Source organism: Stegodyphus dumicola, chromosome 3 (genome assembly GCF_044657685.1).
Source record: "Stegodyphus dumicola isolate Sdum_Otavi_A_Nest chromosome 3, ASM4465768v1".
NCBI lineage: Eukaryota > Metazoa > Arthropoda > Arachnida > Araneae > Eresidae > Stegodyphus > Stegodyphus dumicola.
In genome coordinates, this window is record NC_140770.1 from 90315985 (window position 1) to 90343441 (window position 27457).

Below are 27457 nucleotides of genomic sequence, written 5' to 3' on the forward strand. Positions count from 1 at the left end.
TCTTCTAAAAGGCTAAAATATAAGCACTTGATGCGAAATCATGAAAAGTATGAAAGGGAAAAAATATAAAAATAGCTCAATGAAAATTGTTAATTTCTAACATTTTAATAATACAGCTTTCTACAGATTTTATTATAACTCAAATAATGTAACGTATGACGAGTTGCACGTTCAAATACAGATATAAGAAACCTTGAGTACAGTTATCTTTAAAGCAAGAAAATTGGTATTTTTCTTTAAATGGTTACTTAAATGACTGAATAGCACACTTTTCAGAATTTTAAAACTTTAGGATAGTTTTATTTCTAAGTGCCACATTTTGTACATTAATGATTGTCTAGCAAAGAATACTATAACTACAAATCGGCATTTCTGGTGTGTCTGAATTTGAGTAATTGGATATGTTAACTAAATATAAATACATGGAAACTAACCAAATATAAAATTTACTTCATTTAAAGATGACACTGGTGAAATTTAAAAATGAGTTTTGATACATTTCATCAACAGTTGTTATATACAAAATTTAAATAAACATTACATTTCAGTGCTTTTCTAAAAGCATCACTAATAATTCATTGAGATTTGTTGTAACTTTGCGAGGATCATCAACTAAACCTGCAGAAACCATTGCAGCATCAAAAACCTGAAGGAAAGAAGGGAAAAGAAAACTTTCATTTAAATCTACATGTTACCTAAAAGTTCACAAATTTTTTTAACGATATTTATTAACTTTCATTAATTTAAATTGAACTGTCTCTTCTTCAAAGGGCAAATGATACAATAATAAAATAGAACTTCAAAATATGCGTGAAATTCAACAAATACTTAAATATTCTCAAAAACAAAGTAAAAAAACTGATTTTTTTTTAAAGAAATAAACACATGCAATGTGCATGAAATTGATAGTTTGGATTAACCGTGTTTTTCAGTGATTCATGGCCTGCTTGTTTGGCATTAGCCTGGATAATCAAAAGTAAACTGTATTTCAACATCCTTTTTCTGCCAATCTGCAATTATCTTTCTTAAAATGCTGCATTATTAAAGATTTAAATGGCACTGAAGATGTACCGAAATGCAAAAGTAAAGATGAGAATTCAAGTTCTGAAAGCAAAGATGTTGAAAGTCATAGTGTACCTGAAGAGGATTCTCAATAAATTGGTACTTTATTATTTAAATTAGTATCTATTTAAGTAAATGCTGCTTATTATTGAAAAATAGCAAGAATTATTTGTAATCATATATCATGAAGATAGTATGTTCATACAAAGAAAACAGGATAATGCAACAGTCAGCTGTTTGCAGATGCATCTGAAGAATGTTCAAAAATCGCTTGATCTACTTCATGACAATAAAAGCAGACTGAGCATCAGTATTATGTCTCGTATTATTTTCAGCAATTATTATGTTTCTGCTTGTTGTCACCTAATGATCAAATACAGATGGAAACTCCAATGCAACAACATATGTACTTCTTGCTGGATTAGACACCAAAAGTTTAAATTTGTACTAGAAAAAGATTCCTTAAATCCTCATATCCACTACTATTAAATTGGATAATGCTCAACTTAGTAGAATACATTGTTGATGACACCATATACAACTAACACACTAAGCAGCAAAAGTTTCAAATCATCAGAACTAATGCTTCTTTTTTCAGGTCTTTACCTACTTGCCATATTTAACCTACACATGGTATTTCATCCACAGATCCTAATGAGTATGAATGTCTTTTTAGAAGATTAGTGGCAGGATCACATGAGTGCAATGTGTTACTTTTATATTTTCACAAGCTACTTTATTTTTTATAATTTAGCATTGCCTTCTAGAGTCTTATCTTTAGATAAAATTTAACTTGTTATACCATTCTAAGAATATAAAATATACTCTTAAATTTAAGAAATAACACAGTTGTTCCATCTACATTTACTTTTCTTGTAAAAATTTGTCAAAATTAAAAAACCAAAAATTACATAAAACATACTTGATGAGCTAAAAGTTCAGCCAGCTTCGGATTACTATTTTGTAACATACTCATCTTCTTAATTATAGGATGACTGGAAGTAAACACATAATTAGAATACTCATTTTTAAAATCAGAAACATTAAGAATAATATTTTTTAAGGAAAAAATAATACTTGCAAACAGATTTAATATTTTACCTTTCCAAACTGCAATTTCATTTTACAATATTTTATACCATAAATTAAATACATAGATTAAATTACCATTTATATGAGACAGGATGTTTCAAAAAGATTTTTCTTGCTTGAAAAACCTTTTTCTTACAATATACATATTTCTTACAAAAATATTTCATACATCATCTGACTGGGAAAAGACCAAAGATTGCTGTGTCAGGCATTCTATGTGTACTTTCACATAAATCAACTTACAAAAATAATATCATGCCACAGAGGTTACTAGCTACTTATCAGTTAAAAATACACTGTTGCAAACATTTGTTGAGGAAGTTTAGTACTCTATAAGTATAGGTAATCTGAATTTTGCAAGCAGGAAAACCTTGGCTAGCAAATTATTTTTCAACATTTAAGTATATTATTGACATAAAACTCAATAAAATCTTCATGATAAAGTTCTTAAATCTGAGTTTTACACTCTTCTCTTAAAAAGCAAAAATAACTTAATGAACACTGATAACAGAATGCAAAGTTATTTATATACTACTTTTTGATTTAATAACAGTCACATGTTTTGATATCCAGTTAGTGAGATATCCAGTTAATAATAGAAGAGCCAATTTATCAAAGACTAAAAAATATTGAGGAAAAACTTTCTGAACAACAAAAGTAGATTTATCTTCAGTTGGAGGTATGAGTATAGCAAAATATTCATTTGGGACAGTTATATGAGCAGTAATCTTCGAGTACGATAATTTGTAATAATAAAGTAAAAACATTTATTGCCCAAAATGTCAAACTGTTGTCAATGCCAATCTCTAATAAAGATCAACTGAAGATTTTTAAATAATGAAAGAAGTTTAAGTAGTTTCTAACATCTTATAGTGCAAACACTAATTCTTATCTGCAGATAGAACAAATATATATATATATATATATATATATAATTTTTTAATTTAAATTGTTACTTGTACCTTTGAATAGAAAAATAAAACTTGATTAAATTTTTATACAACTTTTAAAAGTAGCAGATTTTATTTTGAAATTTTGTTCACAGATTTGCAACTTTTTTAAATTCCTACTATTAGCTCACTAATAATCTCAGTGGTGTAACCATAGACCTGTTATACACTAGACGGAGCATAGCCATTCAAAACCGGGTGAAAAAGTGGCACAGGAATGAGCTGCAGGAGTTTGGGCATGAAATGGAACTGAATCCAGACTTTGGCGTACTATCGCCATGGCTGGCGATTTTTTTCTCTCAGTTCGAAATGCAAACTTGGAAAGACGTCATTTCGCAGAAGCTGCCGTTGAATTTGCAGAAGAGGTTAGATCGATAAACACCAGCCAAAATTAATAATTTCCCTAAAATTGAACACTTCATTTTAAAATTTAACTTTATTTTAAATTTAAATTTTTTTAATTTAAATAATTTTCATGCTGTAGAATAATATTTTGCAATATGTCCATCGGCGTCTACCAAATTTAAAATAAAATTAAAAAAACTGGAGAGAACAAACTAAATAATAAATAATAAACTAATAGCAAACTAAAAAATAAATAAGTAAAATAAATAAATAAAAAAGAAGGCTTTTTAGTACTCAGGACAGAATAAAAAATAAAAAAAATAGATAACATAAGAAGAATGAGTGAAAACAGAAAATAGTACAAAAAAGAAAATTTAATATTAATACGAAAAGGAAATTTAATGTTAATACGAAAAGGAAATTTAATGTTAATATGGTGTATTACAGAGAACTACAGAGTAGGCAAATCAAAGTGAGAAAGATATTAAATAAAATGAACTAAAAATGAATGTCAATATAGCAGATATAAGTTAAAAGGAAGAGAGAGAGTGGTAAAAAATTATGAAACAAAAAGGTGGTAAATTAAGACTTCCTTTTACTAGCAAATATAATATATATATTATGCACGTTACACAATGTAGTCGCACTTATTTTAAATAATTTTAGAAGGTAAAATTTAAATAATGTTCATTATTTTTAAAAAGAAACTTAAAACTATTAAAGTTTTGAAATTTAACTGCTATATAATTGCTATTTTCTTAATACTTAACAAATTATTAATATTTGAATAAATGCCAGAAACATGATATAAGAAAGAAAATACGTGATTGAAGGTAAACAAATTTGTTATATTTGGATGCAAGAAAAGGATATAAATAAAGTCATTCATGTCCCCCCCTAAAAAAACATAATTTTATGCAGTTCTTACACAGTGTTACATCAACATTACCAAGTATTAAATACATATATTACTACTTCGCACATGTCCGCATGAGCAAACGCAAAGAATATATAAACAAACGCATTCAAAGCAGTCTGTTGGCGTATAAAAAATGTCGCCAAAGCAGAATACTAGACTAATTAAAATTATATTGTATTACTAAAATTTTAACATTTTTTTCAGAAAACAGTTATTAGAAACATACATATATATTAAGATACTTTTATTTAAATGTTATTTCAAGTATGCATATATTATATAAAATTAGAAAATCTATTTTTTATTAGAAAAAGGCAAGTAGAGTGGATAAAAAAACCTCTACATTTTATAAAATTAGGTTTTAAAACATTAGAAAAAGCTCAGTTGTGAAATGTTACTCCTCCATCTTTCACATATCTGGAATTACATCCATATGCGGAGCACGAAAGTATCATTTTTGAAGTCCGAAACAATGCGCTTACACGCAAAACACTTGCTTCTCACAAATTCTCCATAGAACTGTAATGGTAAGAAAGATTCGCGGGAAATACGATCTGGGAAATGTACCAAATGTCACATGGTTCGTATTCCTGTTCCCCTTCAGGATTGCCGTTTCTCTCTCTAGTACATAACAGCTCTATGGGTGTAACAGCCCTAATGGGCCAAGGCCTGCAGGGCCCGAAATCTGCTTTCTTGTCCGTGGGCCCCGGGATGCATAAGCATATGCCCTGAACAAGTAATCAGCTTGTCGCAGAACCCCCCCCCACCCCAGTGTTTAGTCCTCAAGCGAACTTGGTATTCATTTTATTGACCTAAGTGATGGAAATCAAGGGATGAAAGGCTGAGTCGACCTTGTCCAGCCTGGAAATTGAACCCCGGACCTGTGGTGCTGCTTTTCGATGCGCTAGCCACTATGCCACCGAGCCTCACTATTAGCTCACACTCTCCCTATATCTTGTTCAAAATTTCAATCGTTAATAAAATACTTTTTATTCATCCACTCAAGTTCAAATACATTCACATATTAATTTTTTTAATTAAAAAATAATAATAATAATTTTTCTTTGTTGACATAAGTAGGAATTTAATTTTATATATATATATATATATATATATATATATATTACTTGTTCTTAAACTGCCCATGTGCTTTTGGGTATATGTACACTACAGGAAATAAATGGGACAATTCTATATCTCCCATTCTACTGGGCCGAATGACAAAATTCAAATTGCATTTTTCATGTCTCGAAAGCACAACTTAGGATATATATTAGATTTATATATAGCATTGTTCTAGCATAGATATTTTGACACAAAATCAGACTTTTTCTGAAATAACATACCAATTATTTTTTCCATATTTTGATTCTACGACTCAAATTATGCCTTATTAAATTTTGTAAAATTTGGTGCAAAATTTATGGAGAAATTCAAAAATTAATCTTGGCACAACTTTTTTCAGTTTTTGCCATGAATAATTCAGTTGGCAAACGTCTTAATATGTGGCAACCAATTTTCCTTTCCTTTCCATTATGCTGGAATGGAAAAAAGGCAACTCATTCCTATCTTTTTAACATTATGCATGAGTGGAAAAAAAATTACATCTTTTCTACTTCCAAGTAATTTTAACAAAGTGTCTAAACCACATTTGATGTTCTATCGCTTTCAACAAATATGCCAAATTTCAAAACGCACCAATACGTAAATTCACGTATATCTTTGGAAATTTTGAATAAAAAACTGTAATTTTTTTAAGGTATGCTTAGAAATACGTCTACTTTAAGGTGGTTATAAAAATTTTAGAGATTATAATTAAAAAATTTTTTGAAAAATTTATAAAAATTATTTAAAATTACAAATTTTAAAAATAAATCATAAAAAATGGGGAAATTTTATTTGGAATAAACCTAAATTTTGAAATGTGAAAAGAAGAATGAAATAATTTTAATAAAAAAGAGAGATTAATAAATATATACCAAACTCAATTAACATCGAGGAGCTAAAATTTTGAGAGCTAATTTTTTAAAAACTATGCATGTGATTTTTACAAAACTTGTAAATTTGGGATAATCTGAGTCATAGACCCGAAATATGGAAAAAAATTGGTATCCTATTTCAGAAAATGTTCGATTTTGTGTCAAAATACCTATATTAGAACAATGCTATATACAAATCTAATACATATCCTAAGTCGCGCTTTCGAGACATGAAAAATGCAAGTTGCCCAGTAAAGGGAGATAAAGAACTGTCGCCCCCCCCCCTTTTTTTGCACAGTGTACATTTAAGAATATCAGTTCTTTCATACTGAAAAATCAAAAAATTGCAACTACAAATGACACTGCAAATGTATCACATCTTCTTGGAAAAAAATCATTGGTCTTCAAAATTAAGATAATTATAGCGTTTGGTCAATTATTTCCAGAACTGATGGACAGATTTGAATAAAATTAATTTAATGATTTTAAGGAAGACACAGACTGATATAATGCAAGTCATACAATAGGTCATAGTACACATTCGAGATGGGCAAAACCCCTATTTTATAGGATCAGTTTAGAACCATTAACTTACTGAACAACAAGAGTTCTTGAGCTCAAAAAGAGCTCTTGGTGCCAAAAAAGAGCAGTAACTCGTTTTTGGCAAATCAGGGATTCATTCACCCAAAAAAGTAACTCAGATCTTTGAATCAGTTTATGAACTGATAATATATTTCTTGAACATAAGCATGATCGTGCAAAGCTCTTCAGTATAAGAAAGTTTAACAATGAAGAAGACTAATATGGGCATATTTCCCTATAACACTCATACAGCTCTCACAACATCAGTTCATAGTGAAAATGTGGCAGTTTGTGTCTCTGAGGCAGTAGGTTTCAATCCTGCAGGAATGCAGTTTTCAAATCTTGAAGTGTTCTAAAAAGGGAGAAACCTGTTGTAATTGCCCTTCCAAGAGTGCTCTAGACATTTTTTCTAAAAATCATCCACTAGATTAGCTATATGAGCGAGAATAAGTATTGTATTGTCATCCTTAAAAACAATCTAACTGCATTCCTGAAAAGGCAAATATAGGGCTCTAAAATCTCTTCTCTCTATTAAAGTCACAGCCTCTATTAAAGTCAGTGTGCTTGTCCATTATGATATCTGCCTAGACCATCAAACCTCTGTTGCCTAAATAATCCCTTTCTATGATGTTAAAGGACAGGGTCAGATGGTTAAATAATGGACCTCTAGTCTCTACAGATGAAGAAATATCAAGTCAGTGATTAAGCTGAATTAGAAAGGAATAGTCTCCACTGATGCTTGGTCCAAATTTATATGTTTAGCTGCACTATGCTAAACAGACTCTCCTTGTGCGAAGAAATAAGCTGCTAACAGAGCTGTCTCATGTAGCCTTCTAAGAAGAGTAACCCATACAACGCAATTTCCTGTAATTGCATTTTAATCACGAGAGAACTAAAAGGTTATTGCACTCCTCTAGTAATTTCATAACTGCCTTCACTGAAATGCCTGTTATGAAATCTATCTTTTTCAGTTGTCATGGGTCTTGAATGACTTTGCAGAAGCTATCTTTCTATATAACTGATATCCTTAAACTTGCCCTAAGTGTACATTGCACTGGGTACATTTAAGTGCCCTGTTAAAAAAACTCCCAATGATTCTCCATTTGATTTCATCCTCAAAACATTGATGGTTAGTCCTTTCAAATTCCAACAACTGTGTTGCAAACAAACATCATGAAATTCGCTGAAGAGTGCAAGCAAGCAAGGTATGGAAACTGCCCCAAGTGCTTTTAATGACCCTTCTTTAAATAATTCAATCAAGTTAAAAATTATTCCAAGTTACATAAAAATGTTAAGAAATTTAAGAGAAAGTTGGAAGTAACATTGTAAACTGAGTTTGCACCTCTGTAATGGTACCATTATTCAGTCGTCCATAAATATGTGTGAAAAATCCACACTTACTAGTTGAGATTTGTAGGTTTAAAATGATTTTCATTAACCCATTAACCACCAAAACTACAAGGAATGATTCTTTTCTCATGAAAATAATAACAAATATTAAATTAAGCATTTATAACATAAATTTACATTGAAAATAAAAAAAAAAAAAAAAAAAATGCTCTTTTACTTGTGGAAAAAGCGAACATTGCATTCGTGCAATGTCAGCGGAATAAGAATACAGATGTTTAGTGAGTAAGATTATACTCGTGCGATGTTTCCTTTGAGCGGAGCACTGGATTATTTTTAGCTGTATAGCGTTTTATAAATCTACAAATCACTTTACTTGTAATAAATTTAATATTAAAAGATAGATTATATTTCTTTTACAAATACAGATTATTTCAATTACATTACATACTTCTCATCTATAAACAGTCGGGCTATGGCACTCTTTACAACGAAGTCTTTTGTTATCATCAAGCTTTACGATAAAATGTCTACCATCTCCATGCAATGGTTTTTGAATGCTGAATTTACTAGGTCTTCCTGTTGCTGATCTATTTCTGCCTAATTCTACACTCTCAATAGGAGTTTGCAAAAGGAATAATGCAATCTCACGTCTAAAATCTAAAAAGATACTTCCTATTTCCAGTAGTAGAAAGTCGTGATATTTTCTATGCATTTATCGAGGCTACATCAATGTAATTAGTAAATATTGGCCACCACCATTTTTTGCCACGAACTCTTATTCTGTAATTGGCTATTAAATTGTCACATAAATCCACTCCACCCATTTTGGCATTGTATTGTTCAATAAGGTGAGGCTGAGATATAAAAATATTTTTCCTTTGTGTTCTTGAGTAACGGGAAACATTTTTTATGGGCTGAATGTTTCCAAATGTTGAACCAACAATTACAACCGAACTGTCGTTCCATCGGACAAAAATTATTTTGGTTTTTTTCTTCATACTGGAAATTATAATAACACAGTTTCTAGTGAGCACATTCGTATGCAGTTTTCCTGAATTGTTCCTGTAGCACTGAAACCTTTATTTTTTAGCTGAAATGATGTTAAAAAAATTATCAAAATAAATAACATGATTGGCAGGAGTTTCAACAACACTGAGCAAATTTATCACCACACTTCTTCCAAGTCCAAATTCTTCACATTCTGGTAATTTTAGAGCTGACAACTTACCTGAATAAATATCAAAATGAAACACATATCCATCAGATGATGCCAGAGTCCATGCTTTGTATCCAGATATTATAGGTTTCCCTTTTAAAAACATCTTTGCTGAATGTTTGCCTCAATAAGGAATCATTTGCCCATCAATACTCAGATCGTGGGAAAATATATCAAATTGCTGGAATTTCTTATTTAGTAAGTTTAGATACAGTCTCAAATTATATAATTTATCAGTATTGTCAATTTGATTATTGTCAGCTAAATGCAAATTCTGCTTCATATTCCTGTACTGCAAATGTGACATCGATTCTCTTACAATAGGAACAGAAATGTTCTTATCAAGAGACCAATACATTTCTTCTTAACATCATCATTCTTCTTAATATCATTATCATCATCTGTTTCTTCATCAAAACATCTTTGAAGGGCTTCTTCTAATGTAAGATACGTCGTTGTAGGCATTTTTAAATCAGCCAGAACATCAAAAGGAATGAGTAAAAAATCTGATGTGTGCACCACATGACTTCCTTGTATGGAATATTAAATTATACGCATTTTTTCTTGCATTTCATTTAAACTTATTGAATTAAATCTACTTTGTTGATAGCGCATAAACCACAATAGAATAAATGCACTCTTTAAAGTTCACTATATTTGTTTGCCATTAAATCTACTTCATCAATAGCACATAAACCGCAATAGAATAAATGCACTCTTTAAAATTCACTATATTTGCTTAGCATAATGACACTCTGGCCCCAGGTTCAATTAACAGCATAACATTCCGTTCATTTTTTAACTCAGAATGCACAAAATTTATATCACTTTTGCAGTGGCATGCTTCAAAATCTGTTCCTACCAAACTGTAAAATGCCCGTATGTTTATGAATTTGTTAAAAATTATAATAATAACCTCCTTCTCCCAGAAATAAAACTGCTAGAAATTTAACAACAGCCTACATAACTGAAGTGGTTACTTCTCTTTTAGGCAATCTTTGCAATGTATTACAACAGTTCAGCCTCATCCCTTAGGCTGTGTTGTAGCAGCAGGTATCAGTAACTTTTGAATTTCTATTTGACATTTTCAGTGGCCTGGGTTTCTTTTATATTTCTAACATCCTCCAGTTTTAAGAGGTACCAAACTTTTATCTTGGGGAGGAGGTATATATATATAAAGATTGCACCTGGTCCTGGTATAAAAAGCAAAATCTGTTTCAGATAATGTGTTTAAAAATAATTGTTAAAAATGTGCTATTGGATGCATTTCCAGCCCATTTCAGAAAAAAATAATTCATTGTTGCACAGCTTTATACAGAAGAGTTTGAATGTATTGTACATAAAGCATACAACTATTCAAAATCCCATTATCTTTTATACACGTTTTGTCCTTTAACCCCTTCGTGCCGGGTAGTGCAAACGCGCGCTTATCGCGGAGGCCGGCAGTGTCTTACACGAGCATCTGTCCAGGGCCGGGGGCTTTTCTGCTATTAAGCCTAAATCCATGAAATTTCCGAAGTATCAACGCATTGTTTAATAATGCTCTATAGAGTATTTAAACGGTTTATGCTTTATAGATATTTTTATATATACTTTAATTATCTTATTTCTTGTTTAAATGCATATTTTACACATTTTATTTTCATTACTTACCATTTTATTACTTTTAACATTATACATCTGAAAACTAATTATATTACTTAAAATTCTCTTTTCGTATGAAAAATTTGAAAACAGGGATCTACACACAGTCCTACGTTACATTCCTTGCACTCATAATAACTCATTTGCCGTTTTGGAGGATTTTTCCGAGAATGTGAACAAATGAAGCATCATCGTCTCATTTTCTTATCAGTCTCTTCTGAACAAAGTTTTGGAAAATGTCTTTCAGTTATTCTTTCAGAATCAATATCAGAATTTTAGAATCAATATCAGAATTTTAGAATCAATATCTGAAATATTTTGCATCATTTCTGCTATTTCATGCTCTGTTAAACATTTTCGACGCTTCGACATTGCAACGGTAAAAACAGAAAGAATTCATGTCTAACAAGATTTAATTATTTTCTAAAAACTGAACTGCAAACCGAAATATCCAACGCTTTAGCGAAAATAAAACTTCTCTACTTACAATAAACAACTACCACGTGTGAATTTAAAGAGACGTCATAAATCATGCCATTCGGAAACATTTATTCCCCTTTTGTTTATATAATCAAAAACAGGTGTATGTGAGTCATGCTTCTCTCATTTCGAGTAGAAGGTCTAACGTACACTGCTCAAAAAAAAAAAAAAAAAAAAAAAAAAAAAAAAAAAAAGGACAGTCCTATATCTCCCGATCTACTGGGCCGATTGACAAAATTCCAATTGCGTTCTTCATGTCTCGAAAGTGCGACTTAGGATATATATTAGATTTACGTAAATTTCGCTCTATATATATATAGCACTATTCTAACATTTTGACACAAAATCGGACATTTTCTGAAATAACATACGAATTTTTTTACATACTTTGATTCTACGACTCAAATTACGTCTAAATATGAAATTTTGTAAAATTTGGAGCGAAATTTACGGAGAAATTCACAAATTTATGTTGGCACTTTTTTGTCAGTTTGCGCCAAGAATGCTTTACTTGGCGAACTTCTTAATATATGGCAACCTAGTTTCCTTTCCCGTGAGAGGGAAAAAAAGTCACCATCGTTCCTTTTTTCCAAATAATATTCTTGATATTATATTTTTAATTATAACTTATTATTTTAAGTAATTTTTCTTTTTTGAATTTCATTTTAATTGTTTAAGTTGCACGTTTCCCCCCCCCCGAATAACTGTTTTAAAAATTTCTATTTACCTATTCGAACTGCATAAATAAAGGTGCAGCGTTTATTTATTTATTTATTTATTTATTTATTTATTTATTTTAAATAGTTTTCTTTATATATATTTTTCATCATAGTTATTATTTTAGGTCATTTTTAAATTTTTATACTTTTATTTTAATTGTTTGTGTTGCATTGTCTCTTCAGATAATTGTTTTAAAATTTTCTATTTATTCCTTCGAACTGAGCATTTTAAAAATATATTTATTAATATCAATTTTCCAGAATTTGATTTTATTTATTTGAACTGCGTTTCTTTCGGAAGAATACTTTGTAACCCAGACTACGATGCGTTTGAAAACTGCATACTATATTAAAAGAAAAAATAAAGTACAGTTTTACACGCCTTTCAATGTTCCGTTCAGAAAAAAATATATATAAATAAGAGAGATGTATAACTGATATTTTAACTTAGGATGACTTGCATACACTGCTTTAAACAGTTTTATCATTGTGCCCATTGCTTTACACAATTTTATCCTACATTTGGTTTCTTAAAATGTTATTCATATTTTAGTCAAATATTTTATTTTTGAAATCGCAAGAATCAAATATCATAAGATTGAAAAGTTTTAAATTTAAAAAAATACGAATACTAAATTTTACGAAAAAACTTATTTTTCTTCTCTTTTTCTTTAAGCATTCTGAAAGTATGTTGAAAAGTATCCAACTTTTCGAAACATTTTGGTATTTCTGACAATAATTTTAAATAAAGTTATCGCCTTCCATTTTATAAAGGCCCACAAATGGCCGACCGGTAAAGTTGCTGAACACTGGTAGTTCACTCCGGGGTTCGAACCCCGGTAAACGGGCTGGTTGCATGGGCGTTTTCGTGGATTTTCTCATGTGTACCGCGTATGACAGGTGGTTTCCCTTAGAAAGTTCTTCACGAAGTATTTCGTCAGAGCCTTTATCAGTCTTTAGAGGCTAAACATTTTGAAGGTATGAGATGAAAGGAAAGACTAGTTTCATCAAAAGGTTTTGGTTTATTTTATTATGACAAAGCACACTACGGCTATCTGCCTAAGGGGAGGGATGCCTTCCTGGAGGACTTTCTAAGGGCAACTGGCTCGCATACACGTTACACATGGGGAAAACCACGAAAACACCCAAGCAGCTAGCCCGTTCGCGGGATTCGAACCTCGGACCAAACTACCAGTGTTCAGCGACTTTACCGCTCGGCCGCTGTTTCATCAGGAAGGGGAAAAAACATCTTTAGGTGACATCCACATACATCACTGGATAAACTCCTGAATCTTCAAATAATTCGACTGAGAAAATCATGGGATTCACCATTTATGATACGATATGATGTTCTATAACGTAATTTACACAACCATATAGTCTAAAACCAGTCGCTCTTCACTTTAATCTGAAATGATATCGTTTTGTCTTTTCTGTTAACACAAGCTCAATTGATGGTATTTGCTGATGTACACGTCCAAGTGTTTTCTCTTTGAACACCTAAATTCTTTGAAGTATCCTGAAAGTATATTCGAAAGCGTCCAACTTTTTGAACATCTTGGTATGTCTGACAGCCAAATTTCCCTGCAAATTTTTGCTTACTTTTCTCCCTAATTTTCTTCTTTCCTTCTACAGTTATTTTCAGTGCTCACACAAGAAAATTAAGATTTTTCGACTGCTAGACTTCCATACATTTTGCATTCTTGTCAATTTTTTAAAATATCAGTTATATGAATTGCGTTTCAGCTAAAGACAGCTTTTCATTTTCTAGTCATTTTAGCTATAAATAAAGTTTAAAGCGAAGTCCAAAGGATAAATATTTTAATTAAAAGATTTTTGCTAAATGACAAAGAAATAAAACAGTCCAGCAGGGTTTATTCTGTACCACAGAGTAACCCGATTCTTATATCGGCTGAAACAATCTAAATCATACTAAAGATCATGTTTTTTTTATACAGTCTATAACGCGAGAGAAAAATTAACTTCTTAAAACATTCTTTCTAAGAGGATTAATATAAAAGATTATATTTATATATATATTTTTAAAGCTGGGACTTGAACCAAACTGTCAAACTTTTAAAGTTTAATTTACATGGTGGTTATAATTAAAGTTTCAATTTGAAATGGTCATAAAAGGAAAACTACTGGGCCAAATGTTATCAAACTTGGGAATCGTGTAAAGGAGGTTATGGGAATTTATTTTCGGCGGAAAAAAAAAGAGTTCAAAAATTCACCATCAGGGAAAAACTGGCACTGTATACAATATTGTTAAATGAAATAAGACACGAAAACATCTGTTTAAAATGTGTTTAATATTTTCCGAAACGTGTTACAAAGCATGTTCAATGTAGCGTCCAGCATTTTCCGAAAGCAAGTTAAATCATGTTACTCCATTCTCAACAGCAGCTCTTAGCATATCAGGTTTGGTTTTGGTTTGGTTTATTAGATTACAGCAAAGCACTCGAGGGCTATCTGCCTTAAGGGAGGGATGCCTTCGTGGAGGACTTTTTAAGGGAAACTGGCTCTTATACACGTTACACATAGCATATCAGGAGGAATGTTATCAGTGTATCACATTTTTCATTTCTGCCAAATTGTTTAGATTATCACCATAAACAGTGCTTTTGAGATAACCTCATAGACAAAAGTCACAGAGGTTGAGGTCTGTTAGGAAGAGGGGAAGTGTTGGCCTATAAGACGTCCATTCGTGAAATGTTGCCTAAGTAACTATCCGACACTCTTGAGGTGGTGCCCAGCCCTGCATAAAAATCGTAGTATCTAAAATGCCACGTTACTGCAGTTCATGTATCACGAAACATTTTAATATTGGCTCTAAGTGAGCTGCAATCGCAGTAGTCCAGCTGTCGACTGCTCTTCAGAAAAAATTGGTTCAGTTATAAAACTAGCTGTCATTCAACAGTAAACGGTGTGAAATGACTGTTATGCAATCGAATGCAGTACGAGAATGCAATGGAACTAGATAGATAACATGAGATATTTCTTTGGCCCAAATCGATTAAAAGCGTTTTGAATCAGTATCTTCATGTTTTAGTGCCGAATTCAGGCTTAAAAAATTACAAATTAGCGATCTGTAAGAAAACGATTTCCAGATTGTACGCACTTGTGAGAGTGATTTGCGATCTCACATTTTCTAATCGCTAATTCGTGGTTTTCACGGACGAAATTCTCACTTACAGGGATGGTGCACTCGACATTTATCAAATTTAACGTCTTTAAATGGTAATTTGCCTACTTCAAAGTTTCTTAAGGGTATACAACATATTAAACCCGTTTAACAAAAGGTTAAGTTAGATTCCAACCCATATTTCGTTTAACAATATTGCATACAGCGCCATTTCCCCCCCTGGTGGTGAGGTTTCGAACTTCCTTTTTTTCGCGGGAAATAAATTCCCATGACCTCCTTTACACGATTTCCAAGTTTGACAACATTTGATCCAATAGTTTTCCTTTTATGACCGTTTCAATGTGAAACTATAATTATAACCACTCTGTATATTATTAAATTTTAATTTGAAGCTATGCATTATATGTATACCATGCGTAAAATTTTCGCTTTTATGGAAAAATAAAAAATCGAAGCAAATATACTTAGTATAATGGACCAAAACTGAAAACATTTCCCCTCCCTCCGAAAATAAAATATTGAAATTTCGAACTTTAATTTATTGGGTTATCGAAATATTTAATTTGACTTATCTTCTAAGTCCTAGTTCCGACAACAATTCCGTCAAGAATTCCGAATTACTTAAGCTAAAGTAAAAGATTTAGTATATATTCACTGTATGTTAATAAAGTAATCAGAGTGTAATAAAAATAGATTATAGAATTTACGCTGATGTAACTTTTTGTCTGACTGCACAACATGTAATGGAAGAGAAGGTTTGTAGAGATCTGTTTTTGACATGCCTCTAAAAGTAGATGTCATATTAATTTTGTCTCTTCAATGTCAAAAAACTTTCCTTTGAGAGGCAACTTTAGTTTTTGGGAAAGAAAAAAAATCACAAGAAGACAAATTTGAAGAACATGCAGGACGACTAAGTACACATACTTATTTTCGGAACACAAGCGGTTCTCCGACTGGTTATTGAATAATGAAAAGATGCATTGTCATGCAATACAAAACATTTGGAATATGTTTTCTGGCTGAATAACGTAAGATTAAAAGTCATCTGCTTAATTCACATCCATTTACAAGTCAACTACTCGGGCAATTGCAGAATCGTTTTGATCCTGAGCTTGTAAGACAAACCTAATATCACTGGATTTAAACACTTCTTTAATCTTCCGAGAACGTTCCTTCTTTAGCTCATATTTCAAGAATATTAAGTGAATACAATTATTGCCAAAGAAATTGAATATTCATTTGCACTACGGCTTGGTAGTTTACTAACGAGTTAACAAAACTTAAATTCTGCTTTTTGTGTCTAAGAATACAACAATATTTTAAATATTTACAAATAAAATATTAAATTGGAGATTTAATTGGAGCCTCATCAGTTGCCTAGCATTTGAAAAAAAAAAAAAAAAAAAGATTGTTAAATACTAATTGTTTGCTGCTCAGTTCTAACCCAGGCTGCATGGTTGGTTTTCGTAGTTTTTTAGGTTCTCTTTACAAAGATTCTCTATGAAAGCATCTTAATCAAATAGCTCCCGTGTTCTTTCTATGTTCAAATAACCAACTAACCTAGTTTAAGCGCGATTTCCAAGTGAAGTTACTAGTAAAATCCGAATACTCATTAAAAATCATGTAGCTAACCAATCGGGAGTAACATGAAAGATACGGCACCAATAATTGAAATGTTGTTACGGTACGCTGTTTCTTACCTTAGATGGTTATTTTTTAATTAAATAGCCCACCAACGGCCAAGCAGTAAAGACGCTGAACACTGGTAGTTCAGTCCGAGGTTCGAATCCCGCGAACGGGCTGGCCGCATGTGCGGTTTCGTGGTTTTCCCCATGTGTACTTGTGTATACGAGCCAGTTTTCCTTAGAAAGTCCTCCAGAACTGACGGTAAGAATTGAAGTGGAAATAAGTAATATGGTGTGCAATCTTGATTAATATAAAATTAAAAATATTTGCATAGAAAAATGTTTGCATTCAGACAGAAAGTTTTTTTTTTGAAATATTTGCAATTGCTTTATAAGAAGGATTTATTAATAACCGTAATAATTACTTATTATATTACTGATGATTAGGATTCAGTTCTTGACAATTACATTCTAAATTAGAATTTTAAGGATATGATGAAAATACGCTACGCACAAAAATACATTTTAGGAAAAAAAATGAGTTGATTTTTTATGTTTTAAAACTTCTTAAATTCATTTAGTAAACATCGTATCCTCGTTGTTTATTGAATCCAGAACGTTGGTGTCGTTTATATAATTATTCTTATTTGTCCATAGAATCTGCTGACTTATCCAGCCATTAAGTAGCTGCAGATCATTTCTACATAACCATTGAACTTCCATTAATTCAGTCTCTAGAGGGTTGTATGTTTATATCATAATTTGACTTTTATAAAAAATGATTATTCTAAATATTATGTTTCTATAAAAATATATTGTGCTTTAAAAATATGGATAATAGTATCACCCGCTCTTTCAGCCACTTCAAAAGCAACAGTTTGTTTAGAAATAAATTATGTAGTCATAAAATTCAAATAAATATCAAACGAAAATTCTCAGTTTTAGACAATTCGATTTAAACGAAGTAAAGTAGCAGACGATAAAACGCCGAAGGTAAAAATTTACTCTTACAAAAACTTACTTTTAAATTTTTTTAAAAAAGAAAAGACACGAGAGAAATTTTTAAAAAAATAGTTAAAAATTTGAATAATATCATCTATAATTTAAAAAATAGCCTTTCATATAGTATTAATAAATATTTATTACGCATCATTGAGGGAAAAAATGTCATATAATTAATTCTTCGTAAAATTTTACTTGAAGTTTAAGGTTAAAAATAGCTGTGGCAATTCAGTGTAACAAAAATCCATAGACCACATTTGGCGTTATTATCGCTCAAAAAAAAGGTGCCAAATTTCAAAACGCGAAATTATGTAAATTCGTGTATATCTTAGAAAATTTTGAATAAAAAAGTCTAATTTTTTGCAGATATGCTTAAAAATACACCTACTTTAAGATGATGGTAAAAATTTTATAGGTTATAATTCAAAATTTTTTTCGAAAAATCTATAGAAATTATTTAAAAATAGAAATTTAAAAAATAAAATGCAAAAAATGGGTAAATTTTATTTGGAATGAACCAAAATTTCGAAATGTGAGAGAAAAAATTAAAAAAGTTTAATAAAAAAAGGGATATTAATAAATATTTGCCAAATTCAATTAACATTGAGGAGCTAAAATTTTGAGAGCTAATATTTTAAAAACTATTCGTACGATTTTTACAAAACTTGGTATTCTGGCATAATTTGAGTCGTAGAATCGAAATATGTAAAAAAATTGGTATGTTATTTCAGAAAAAGTCCGATTTTGTGTCTAAATACCTATGTTAGAATAGTGCTATATATAAATCTAATATATATCCTAAGTCGCGCTTTCGAGACATGAAAAACGCAGTTTGAATTTTGTCAATCGGCCCAGTAGAACGGGAGATATAGCACTGTCCCATTTTTTTTTTTTTTTTTTTTTTTGAGCAGTGTACATGTATCTTAAACCATATGGACACATACAGTGCCATTTTGTGGCAGAAATTATAGTTTTTAAAACGTTTCAGGACACTGGCACAAATACGTGACAGTCGGGGCTGAACGGGAAAATGCTCTGGCACGCCTGTGTGTCGGCCGGGAAGTGAGTGTGTTCGTTGCTGGCACGTAGACGTGACAGTCGGCGCGAAGGGGTTAATAGCTATGGACTTTCTGTCAGATAATGAATGCAAGTTGTCAAACAGGAATTAAGTGGTCCACGTAATGAGCACTTGGGAAATTATATAATTAAAAGTACAGATATTTCAGAAGCATATATGAATTGTCACATAAATCCACAAGATATCAGAATATCATAAGCATATATGAATTGTCACATAAATCCACTCCACCCATTTTGGCATTGTATTGTTCGATAAGATAAGGCTGAGATATAAAAATCTTTTTCCTCTGCTAAATCCACAAGAATATCAGAATATCACAAGCATATATGAATTGTCATATAAATCCACTCCACCCATTTTGGCATTGTATTGTTCAATAAGTTCATAAATGATGGTTTGATTGCAATATTAATACAAAATTACATATGAAAATTATAGATGTTTTTCCTTAAAACGTATGCTAATAGATGCAATTTTTTAATCACTAAAAAACAACTAGATTCAAAATTCAGTACTATAAGATAAAAATTATGTTCATTATTATAAAAAAAAAATGCATCATGCAATTTACATCACTGTTTTAATATCATCTGATCTATTTGAAAAAAGTGCATACTTATTCATTTATTTAAATTTGAATAAGATATTTGCAAGTTATTTTAATGGGAAAGTAGATTTAACTCCTATGTTAAAAGATAATTAAAACTTGTACTAACTTAAATTTTTACAGAACTGCCTTCTTAAAAATCTATGCATTAGGAAAATTTTAAAAGAAATGCATAATTTTAATTTCACATCCTCATTATTTACATCATTTGTCAAATATTTTCTAATACAACACACAAATAAAAGTTAAAATTTTTATCGTTTTCACCAGATTCAATATAATCTTAATTATCTGTTTCATCAAATAGTACAGCTTTTATTTCTTTTTGAATCACAAATTTACTTTATCTAAATGTTTTGTAGCCACATAGCTAATCAGCAGCGGGATGATTATAACTATAATAAAATCTAAGCTAGACAAAAACCCTGTACTGAAAATGCTGACACTAACAAGTCAAACAATGAAAGAAAAAAAAAAAAAAAAGACTGGTAACTTATTTAACAATTTAAGGGAAAAAAATGAATTATGTGTATTGTATGGGGATTAATACTAAGCCCAGACAGTGAGGTGTTGAGTTGATGTTTGACTGCATGGGCATCTGCTGATTCCTCAATGCAAAAGAAAAGATGCTGAATTTTTAAGCACTTACCTCAAATTCAGTTCTAATGTGGGCTCAAGAATTTTATATCTCTGCTCTTCAGACATACTTTGTAAAGATGTACGAACATAATGACGTGCAGCAGACATTTCTTCCACAGAAATTAGACAAGGATGGGTAGATAACCTTTTAGTTACCTAGAAAAATAAAAATAATTTTTAAAACTTATCTAAATTTTAATATTTAAAAATCAAAGAAAAAATTATTATACAGTGAACAAAGGCAATTGAGAACTTGGAATTTTACAAGGAACCTCTTTCAATGATAAACAAATTTTATGTTTGCCCCTTCATTATTTTAATTTGTAAGCATATGTGCTGTGGTAAAAAGCATTCACAGTAAACAAATAAATAGCTTATCCAGTGTCTCTAGCAGTCAATCATCTTTTTGAGATTATTACCAGACAAAGAAATGAAAAGCATTTCAGGACTACACTCTTATCTGATTAAGCAGCTTCATTGGTGAGGAAGCACTTTTACCCAATACTTACTATTTTTCAGTATGAAGTATAATAAGCATTGCAACATTTTCAAAATACTCTACACATGTTTATGCTCAAATAATGTATTTCTGGATAATAAAGACACTCCAAAATAATCCAGTATAATTTGTAAAAAAAAGAAAATGCAAAGTCAATACAAATATACTACTCCATAGAACATTACTACTTACTTTTAAATTTAAATATCAAAATAGGTTCTTTTAATAGCTGCAATAATTTTCTCCTTCAGTCTGTAACCAAGTCATTGTATGACTTTTACAATATTTAATTTGCAGCAAATATTTACCTTCTGCATGCACTAAATGTTTCAAAAATGTTAATGTGTCTTTAGGAGTTAATACCGGGCAGAAGCATTTACATGAAGCCATTTTACAGAGAGCCTGCCAAAATATTCATACCACAAATATATAATAATTTTCATTCAAAGTGTTTAAGCTGAAAAATTGTGTTCTTTCACAATTTAGTCACAACATAGGAAATGTGTGCAAAACATTACAGATGTGAATTAATTCTGTGAATAGCTTATGGTATTTCTAGTATGAAGCAAAATACTGATCAAATTTATTACAAAAAGTATGTGAAAAAGTAGGTAAAAAACCCAAAAATTAGGTGCAAATAAAGCCAAAACTGCACCAATCATTTCTGCAAAATTTTGAAGGATTTGATGCCCTTTTCATTTATAAAAAATCAGTATGCAAACCACTTCATTTCTGTGCTTTGTAAAAAGGGTTTTTGTACATTTCTACTACTTTGTTAGGTCCTCTGATTTCATCGGAAGCTTTGTTTAGAATATTATGAGTACAAACTTCTTCTTCTTCTGGTACTTGTACCAATCTAGTATTGTTTTGTAGGCCATATTCAGTGGCCTTTTTTGATTCCAAAACTTTGAAACTAATCTACTGCTTATTATTCTGTAGAAGCCAGGTCCCAAATTGTAATTTTTTTCCTTTCCCCCAAATGCAAGAAAAAATACAGCAATAAGAATTTATATCATTGTTCATAAAACAAAAGCTGGCTTATTGAGAATCAACTGCAGTTACATCAAAAAAAGCGCAACCATTCTAAGTGTTTTGTTACGTTACACTTGTCCATAATTGATGCTAAATTGTGCTTTTTGGCAATAGTTACAGAATCGATGCAATAATTCATAAGTACCCCCGCTCCAAAAAAACTTTTAGAGCATATTATTTGGAAGCACTTTTAAAACACTATAATAATAATCAAGATCATATAAAATTTATCTTTTACATACATAAAGGGCTTGGTGGTGAAGTGGCTAGCACATTGTGCAACTACAACACAGGTCCAGGGTTCGATCTCCGGGCTGGGCAAGGTTGACTCAGCCTTTTATCCTTTGAATGGGTCGACAAAATGAGTACCAAGTTCGCTTGGAGACTAAACACCGGGGGGCATATGATAATGCACTCCGGGGCCCAAGGTCAAGAAAGCAGATTTCGGGGCACTGCAAGTCGTGGCTTACTAGGGCTGTTGTGCCACTGAGTTTGGTTTAGTTTAGTTTTACATATATAAAATTGGCAAGTATTTAATTTTATCAGATTTGCACAATCCAAGTAACAACAATACATATATTTTGAAAACAGTGAACAAATTGGACAGACATTGAAATAGATTGGACTGCTGACTTCTGTAAGGTAGAATTTTTTCATTTGGAGTAGTAGTGCAATGTACTCATGAAAACTCAAGGACTTTCCAGAGAATATAACTTTAGTATAATCAACTAGGAGCCAACTCATTCTAAAGAACAATGAACTGCATAACAGGTGCTCCATATTTCAAACATAAGTAAACTACTTTCTCACTAGATTTAAATATGACAGCAAATCAGCTGTTGGCTTTAGCACATGCAGTCAATATATGTACAGTAAGCACCTGGAATTGATTTTAAAGTTTCTCATTAAGTATTTATTGTCCCATAAAGCACTTAGCACTATCATTCACTTCCAGGAGATATTTTTAATGGTATCCAAAGCTATTTATGTGAAGCATTTACACGAAGATGCTTTGCAATAATGCATCAGGATGATTCCTCTTTTTGAGTAGATCAAATAATGATAGGTAGGAGTACAATGCTATCATAATATAAGATACACTTTCCAATATTTGCAGCAATAGATAGATAGGTCACTACCATATCTGATAGTTTCATAAGTCTAACAGATTAATTAGAACTATTAAATTTCAATGGATCTTGAAACTGCCTAACATTATGTTTCAGAGAATTTTATATTTAATAACTTTATTTATTTGACATCCCCTTCTATATTTTTAAATAATGAAGAATCTGTTGTGTATATATGTAAACATGTTCCTCGCACTATAAAAAAATCTGATGTGTACATCACATGACTTCCTTGTACGGAATATTAAATTATACGTATTTTTTCTTGCATTTCATTTAAACTTATTGGATTGAATTAAATCTACTTCGCCGACAGCGCATTAACCACAATAGAACAAATGCATTCTTTAAAATTCACTCTAGTATTTGTTTACCATAGCAACACTCTGGCACTAGATTCACTTAACAGTATTATATTTCGTTCATGTTATAACTCATAATGCACAAAATTTGTATCATTTAAAGAATATAATTATCTAATTGTTGCCACATGTTCTATTCAAATACTATAATAAAGCTAGAATGATGTATAAAAGAAACTAAGCAAACAAAACAAAACAAAAAACAGTTTTTCACAGATGATTGAGTATTTCTCATTTAATTAATTCAGTTCTCACTTTGCGAGAAGGCAAAAATACATAAAAACTCAAAATACCTATATTAAAAATTACGAAGTAAATTATAAACACTTAATTTCCTTGAAAAAATTCCAGAAAGAATTAAGCATGATTTAATTGGCAATAATAAATGAATGCGTTATCTTTGTTGCTGCGAAGCTAAGTTTCTCTAGATTGGCAACAAATCCAGTAGTCTCCTGTTTCAAATGTAAACATCAATGGCCACCATTAAAAAAAGGCTTAGCGGCACTTAGACAACTTTAAAATTGTTGATAATTCTAAAAATATTGCATACAGATTTACTAAAGGCATAAAAGCCTTAGCCGAAAGATAAAAACAACATAATTCAATCATTTTTAAAGCAAAAAATGTACAATTTACAAGCATATACGAGTAAAGAAACTGAGATCACTGAGCTGGGTAACAGAGTGGATATATATATAAGTATATTTATATACGTTTGGTGCAGCCGATTGCAACCAAAATACAAGGTGCGCATCTACATGTTATAGCAGTCCTATATACAAAATTTCAACGTTCTCAGACTACTCATTTTTGAGTTATGCGAGATATGTACGTACGTACATACGTTCGTACAGACGCCACGAAAAATTCTCTTCAGAATTAATTTTAAAGCAGTTTTATACATATATATATATATATATATATTTTTTTTTTTTTTGGAGGAAACGAGTCTTTTATTTTGTCCTTACATACAGATAACACGAGAAAACATTGTTAAATTGCATTCGATAGCGATCAAAATGGATATTTTCGTTGAAATATGCTGCCTGAAACTTTTCGCGATTACAATACTTCCTTTTTACTTCGTACAAGGAAGTAAAAAGGTAGAACCTAGAATCATTAAATTTTGAAAACATGTAGTCCTCCACACGAAGATGTGTATCTCGAAGCTTGAATTTTGAATTTTTCATTTATTTTGTTTCGTATAAATTTAATGAACTCTGATTAGTAAACTCCACAACTTACAAAGCAATGTGTTGCCACTCTACAAAATGCAAGAAATGTTTCAAATTTAATCAGAAAGCTCAGTGATTTGAAAGAAATGTGTTGCCATTTGGCAAACAGAAATAAAATATTTTTATTTTTCATGTGCCCGTTTGTTACTATTAAGCAAAACATAAAATATTTAATCTTTCTTTCAAATTAAATCTGTTTGTTACTGATTAATAAACTAATCAATTTAGTTCTTCTCTGTTATTATTAATTACTTGTTAGACTCATAAAATAACATTAGCTGCACTTATTAAAATCATTACACATTTTTTTAAATAATTATTTTAGGTGGCACGTCAGGCAAGGGATAGTTTTTCAAAAAATAAACATTACCAGAATGCAGAGTTATTTCAAAGTTGAGAAGTTAAAAAAAAAACTGCTACAAATAAACAATTGTTAAAAATTAAAACACAGCCAACCACATTTCACTCAATGAGCATGCCTGTCACATAGTGGTAACAACAGCAACACATTCAAAATGTACCACTGGATATGATGCAAGTCTGAATATGATGAAAATTTCATCATGAATAATATTCTGGTACTGTGGACATTTCACGAAGTCCATCATCCTGTCTAATTCCACACTGATGTATAAGAAGACTTTTGTAAAATATACACTTATACTAGAGCTTTACTACTTTCTACTCATCTGCATATCTAAATGCATAATTTCTCCAGTGAAAATTTCATCAAGCCACACCAAGCACATTGCCCCCCAGTAGTGGCAGGCACAACGTTCATAATTCTACAATGTTATTAAATGATACAAAAATTCCATTATTTAAAATAATGATATAAATCAACTCTAATTATTATTTCTGCCATAGGTTTTATTTCTTTGAATGAGGGAATTAATTTGAATTATTAAAAAACATGTATATGCAATAAAATTCAGAAGTATATGCATCACTAGACGTAAAATTATAGATTGCAAGTATTTTACTCACTTTAACTTTGTGAACTTTTGAGCCTAATGTGTTAGACAACCATTTGATTAAGTCCTCAGCAGTGCTTTTAGGCAGAGCATTTTCTCCTTTATTTAAGAAAAATTAATTGTGAAAATGAGAGAGAGAAAATTATGTTCTACATTTATTTTCAAAAGTCTTAACAAAGTCTATACAAACTTCAATATTAAACAAAAAGGGAGGGGGGAAAATAAGAGCTTTTATTTAGTTAGGAATTAAATAAATTAATTTGTTAATCAACATTATTCCTTTCAAAATATTGCTGATCTAAACTATTTTTATTATACAGTAGGAAGTCTAAAATCTGGATTCATTGGAACTTTTGCAATTCCAGATTTGGGATTTTTCTGGGTATTAGACCATCAGTTTAAATCTAGGAAGTAATGAAGCATTTATGACCTCAAAGGATCTAAATTTATGGGGGGGGGGGGAAGGTTCAATATTTATTTGCTTGCTTTACTAAATATTTTTTCCAATATAATTGTTTAAGTTGCTTTGTTTTTTGGGCTAACATTTTCTCTTTAATTCGATAGATAGTCATAATTTCTTGTCCAGTTACAAAATTCAGTTGTTCAAGTCTTGCAATTGCCATGTGAGAAATTCCCACTAAATTGTCAATCAACATTTTTTTATTTTCAGCAACTCCTCTGTCACTTTCTTCACATTTGGTAGTGATATTTTCTGATTTTAGAACCATACTATAGAATTCACCATCCATTAATTGATTGATGATTGCGGCATTATCATCACAATGGAAAATCACTTCTTCCCACTTACTACTTCTCCACAAATTCCATTAATTGGAAAATTTTGCTTTTTGTGTCTGAAAATCTTCAAATTCACAGCTATCATCATAAAGCATAGTCAGCATCCACTATACACTACTGGTGATGTAGCATGGTATTATTCTGTTAAATTTTGTCTTGCTTCTATATCATGCTGATGAAGTTAAACCTTAATTACATTAGTTTAGTTATTTATTATATTTACATCTATTTCTTGCATATGATTAAGGCTTATCTGAGTCCTGAATAAAGAAATTTCTCCATATACTTAAAGGGCCGTTCCCACTAGGGTTTATCTGAGCTAACGGACACAGCTGACGTAGCTGACCCATCTCCAAAACCAGTTTTTCCCCATAGGACAGCAAGTTGAAAAATCTGAACTGCAGGCACAGCGGAGCTAGACGACACATGGAACTCGCTCTGTTAGCTCAGATAAAGCCCAGTGGGAAAGGTCCTTTAGACTTATCCAGGGCTGACACTAGACATGTTGCAGCCGAATGCAGTCTCTGTCAGTCCTAAATTCAACTGTCAAGCACCTCCCTAAATTCCAACAATTTTGCCTACTCTAAATTTGCATCTCAATGTTTTCTCTAAATTCTAAATCACTTAATTTTTGTTACTCATTAACCATCACTTAATTTTGTTTCTCGGGTGCTTCTCTAAATTCTAAAAATTTTGCCTCCCTTAAATTCTGTCACTTGGTGCAGCCACACCAGCTCTTGCACTAGACCTAGGCTTACACACAGTTATTCTGACTTCAAAAAGCACTAAATGTAACCTTTTTCCTTATGAGTATCATTTCCAAAATTCATTTTTTGCATATGGAAAGAAATTTGTTAAATTTCTCCTTGTCAACACATTTCAACACTTTGCAGTGCAGTAAGCTGAAGTCAGTAATCATCACCAAGTGTAATGTCAACATAAAAGTTTACCATAATCTTTGATATTTAATTACTAGTATTAAAAAAATGT

At 30.9% G+C, this 27457-nt stretch overlaps 1 protein-coding gene across 1 annotated transcript in view; it reads right to left on the reverse strand.

The window, feature by feature from the left end:
- Positions 1 to 427: 427 nt before the first annotated feature.
- Positions 428 to 27457, reverse strand: part of Trap1 (TNF receptor associated protein 1) — an 81513-nt gene continuing 54483 nt past the window's right edge. Inside the window, exons 14-17 of the mRNA XM_085813055.1 lie at positions 25683 to 25768; positions 20448 to 20593; positions 1985 to 2057; positions 428 to 646 (exon numbers count right to left, since the gene is read on the reverse strand). Of these exons, the coding sequence (XP_085669181.1) occupies positions 545 to 646; positions 1985 to 2057; positions 20448 to 20593; positions 25683 to 25768 (407 nt within the window). The 3' untranslated portion in view covers positions 428 to 544. The remainder of the gene's footprint in view (positions 647 to 1984; positions 2058 to 20447; positions 20594 to 25682; positions 25769 to 27457) is intronic.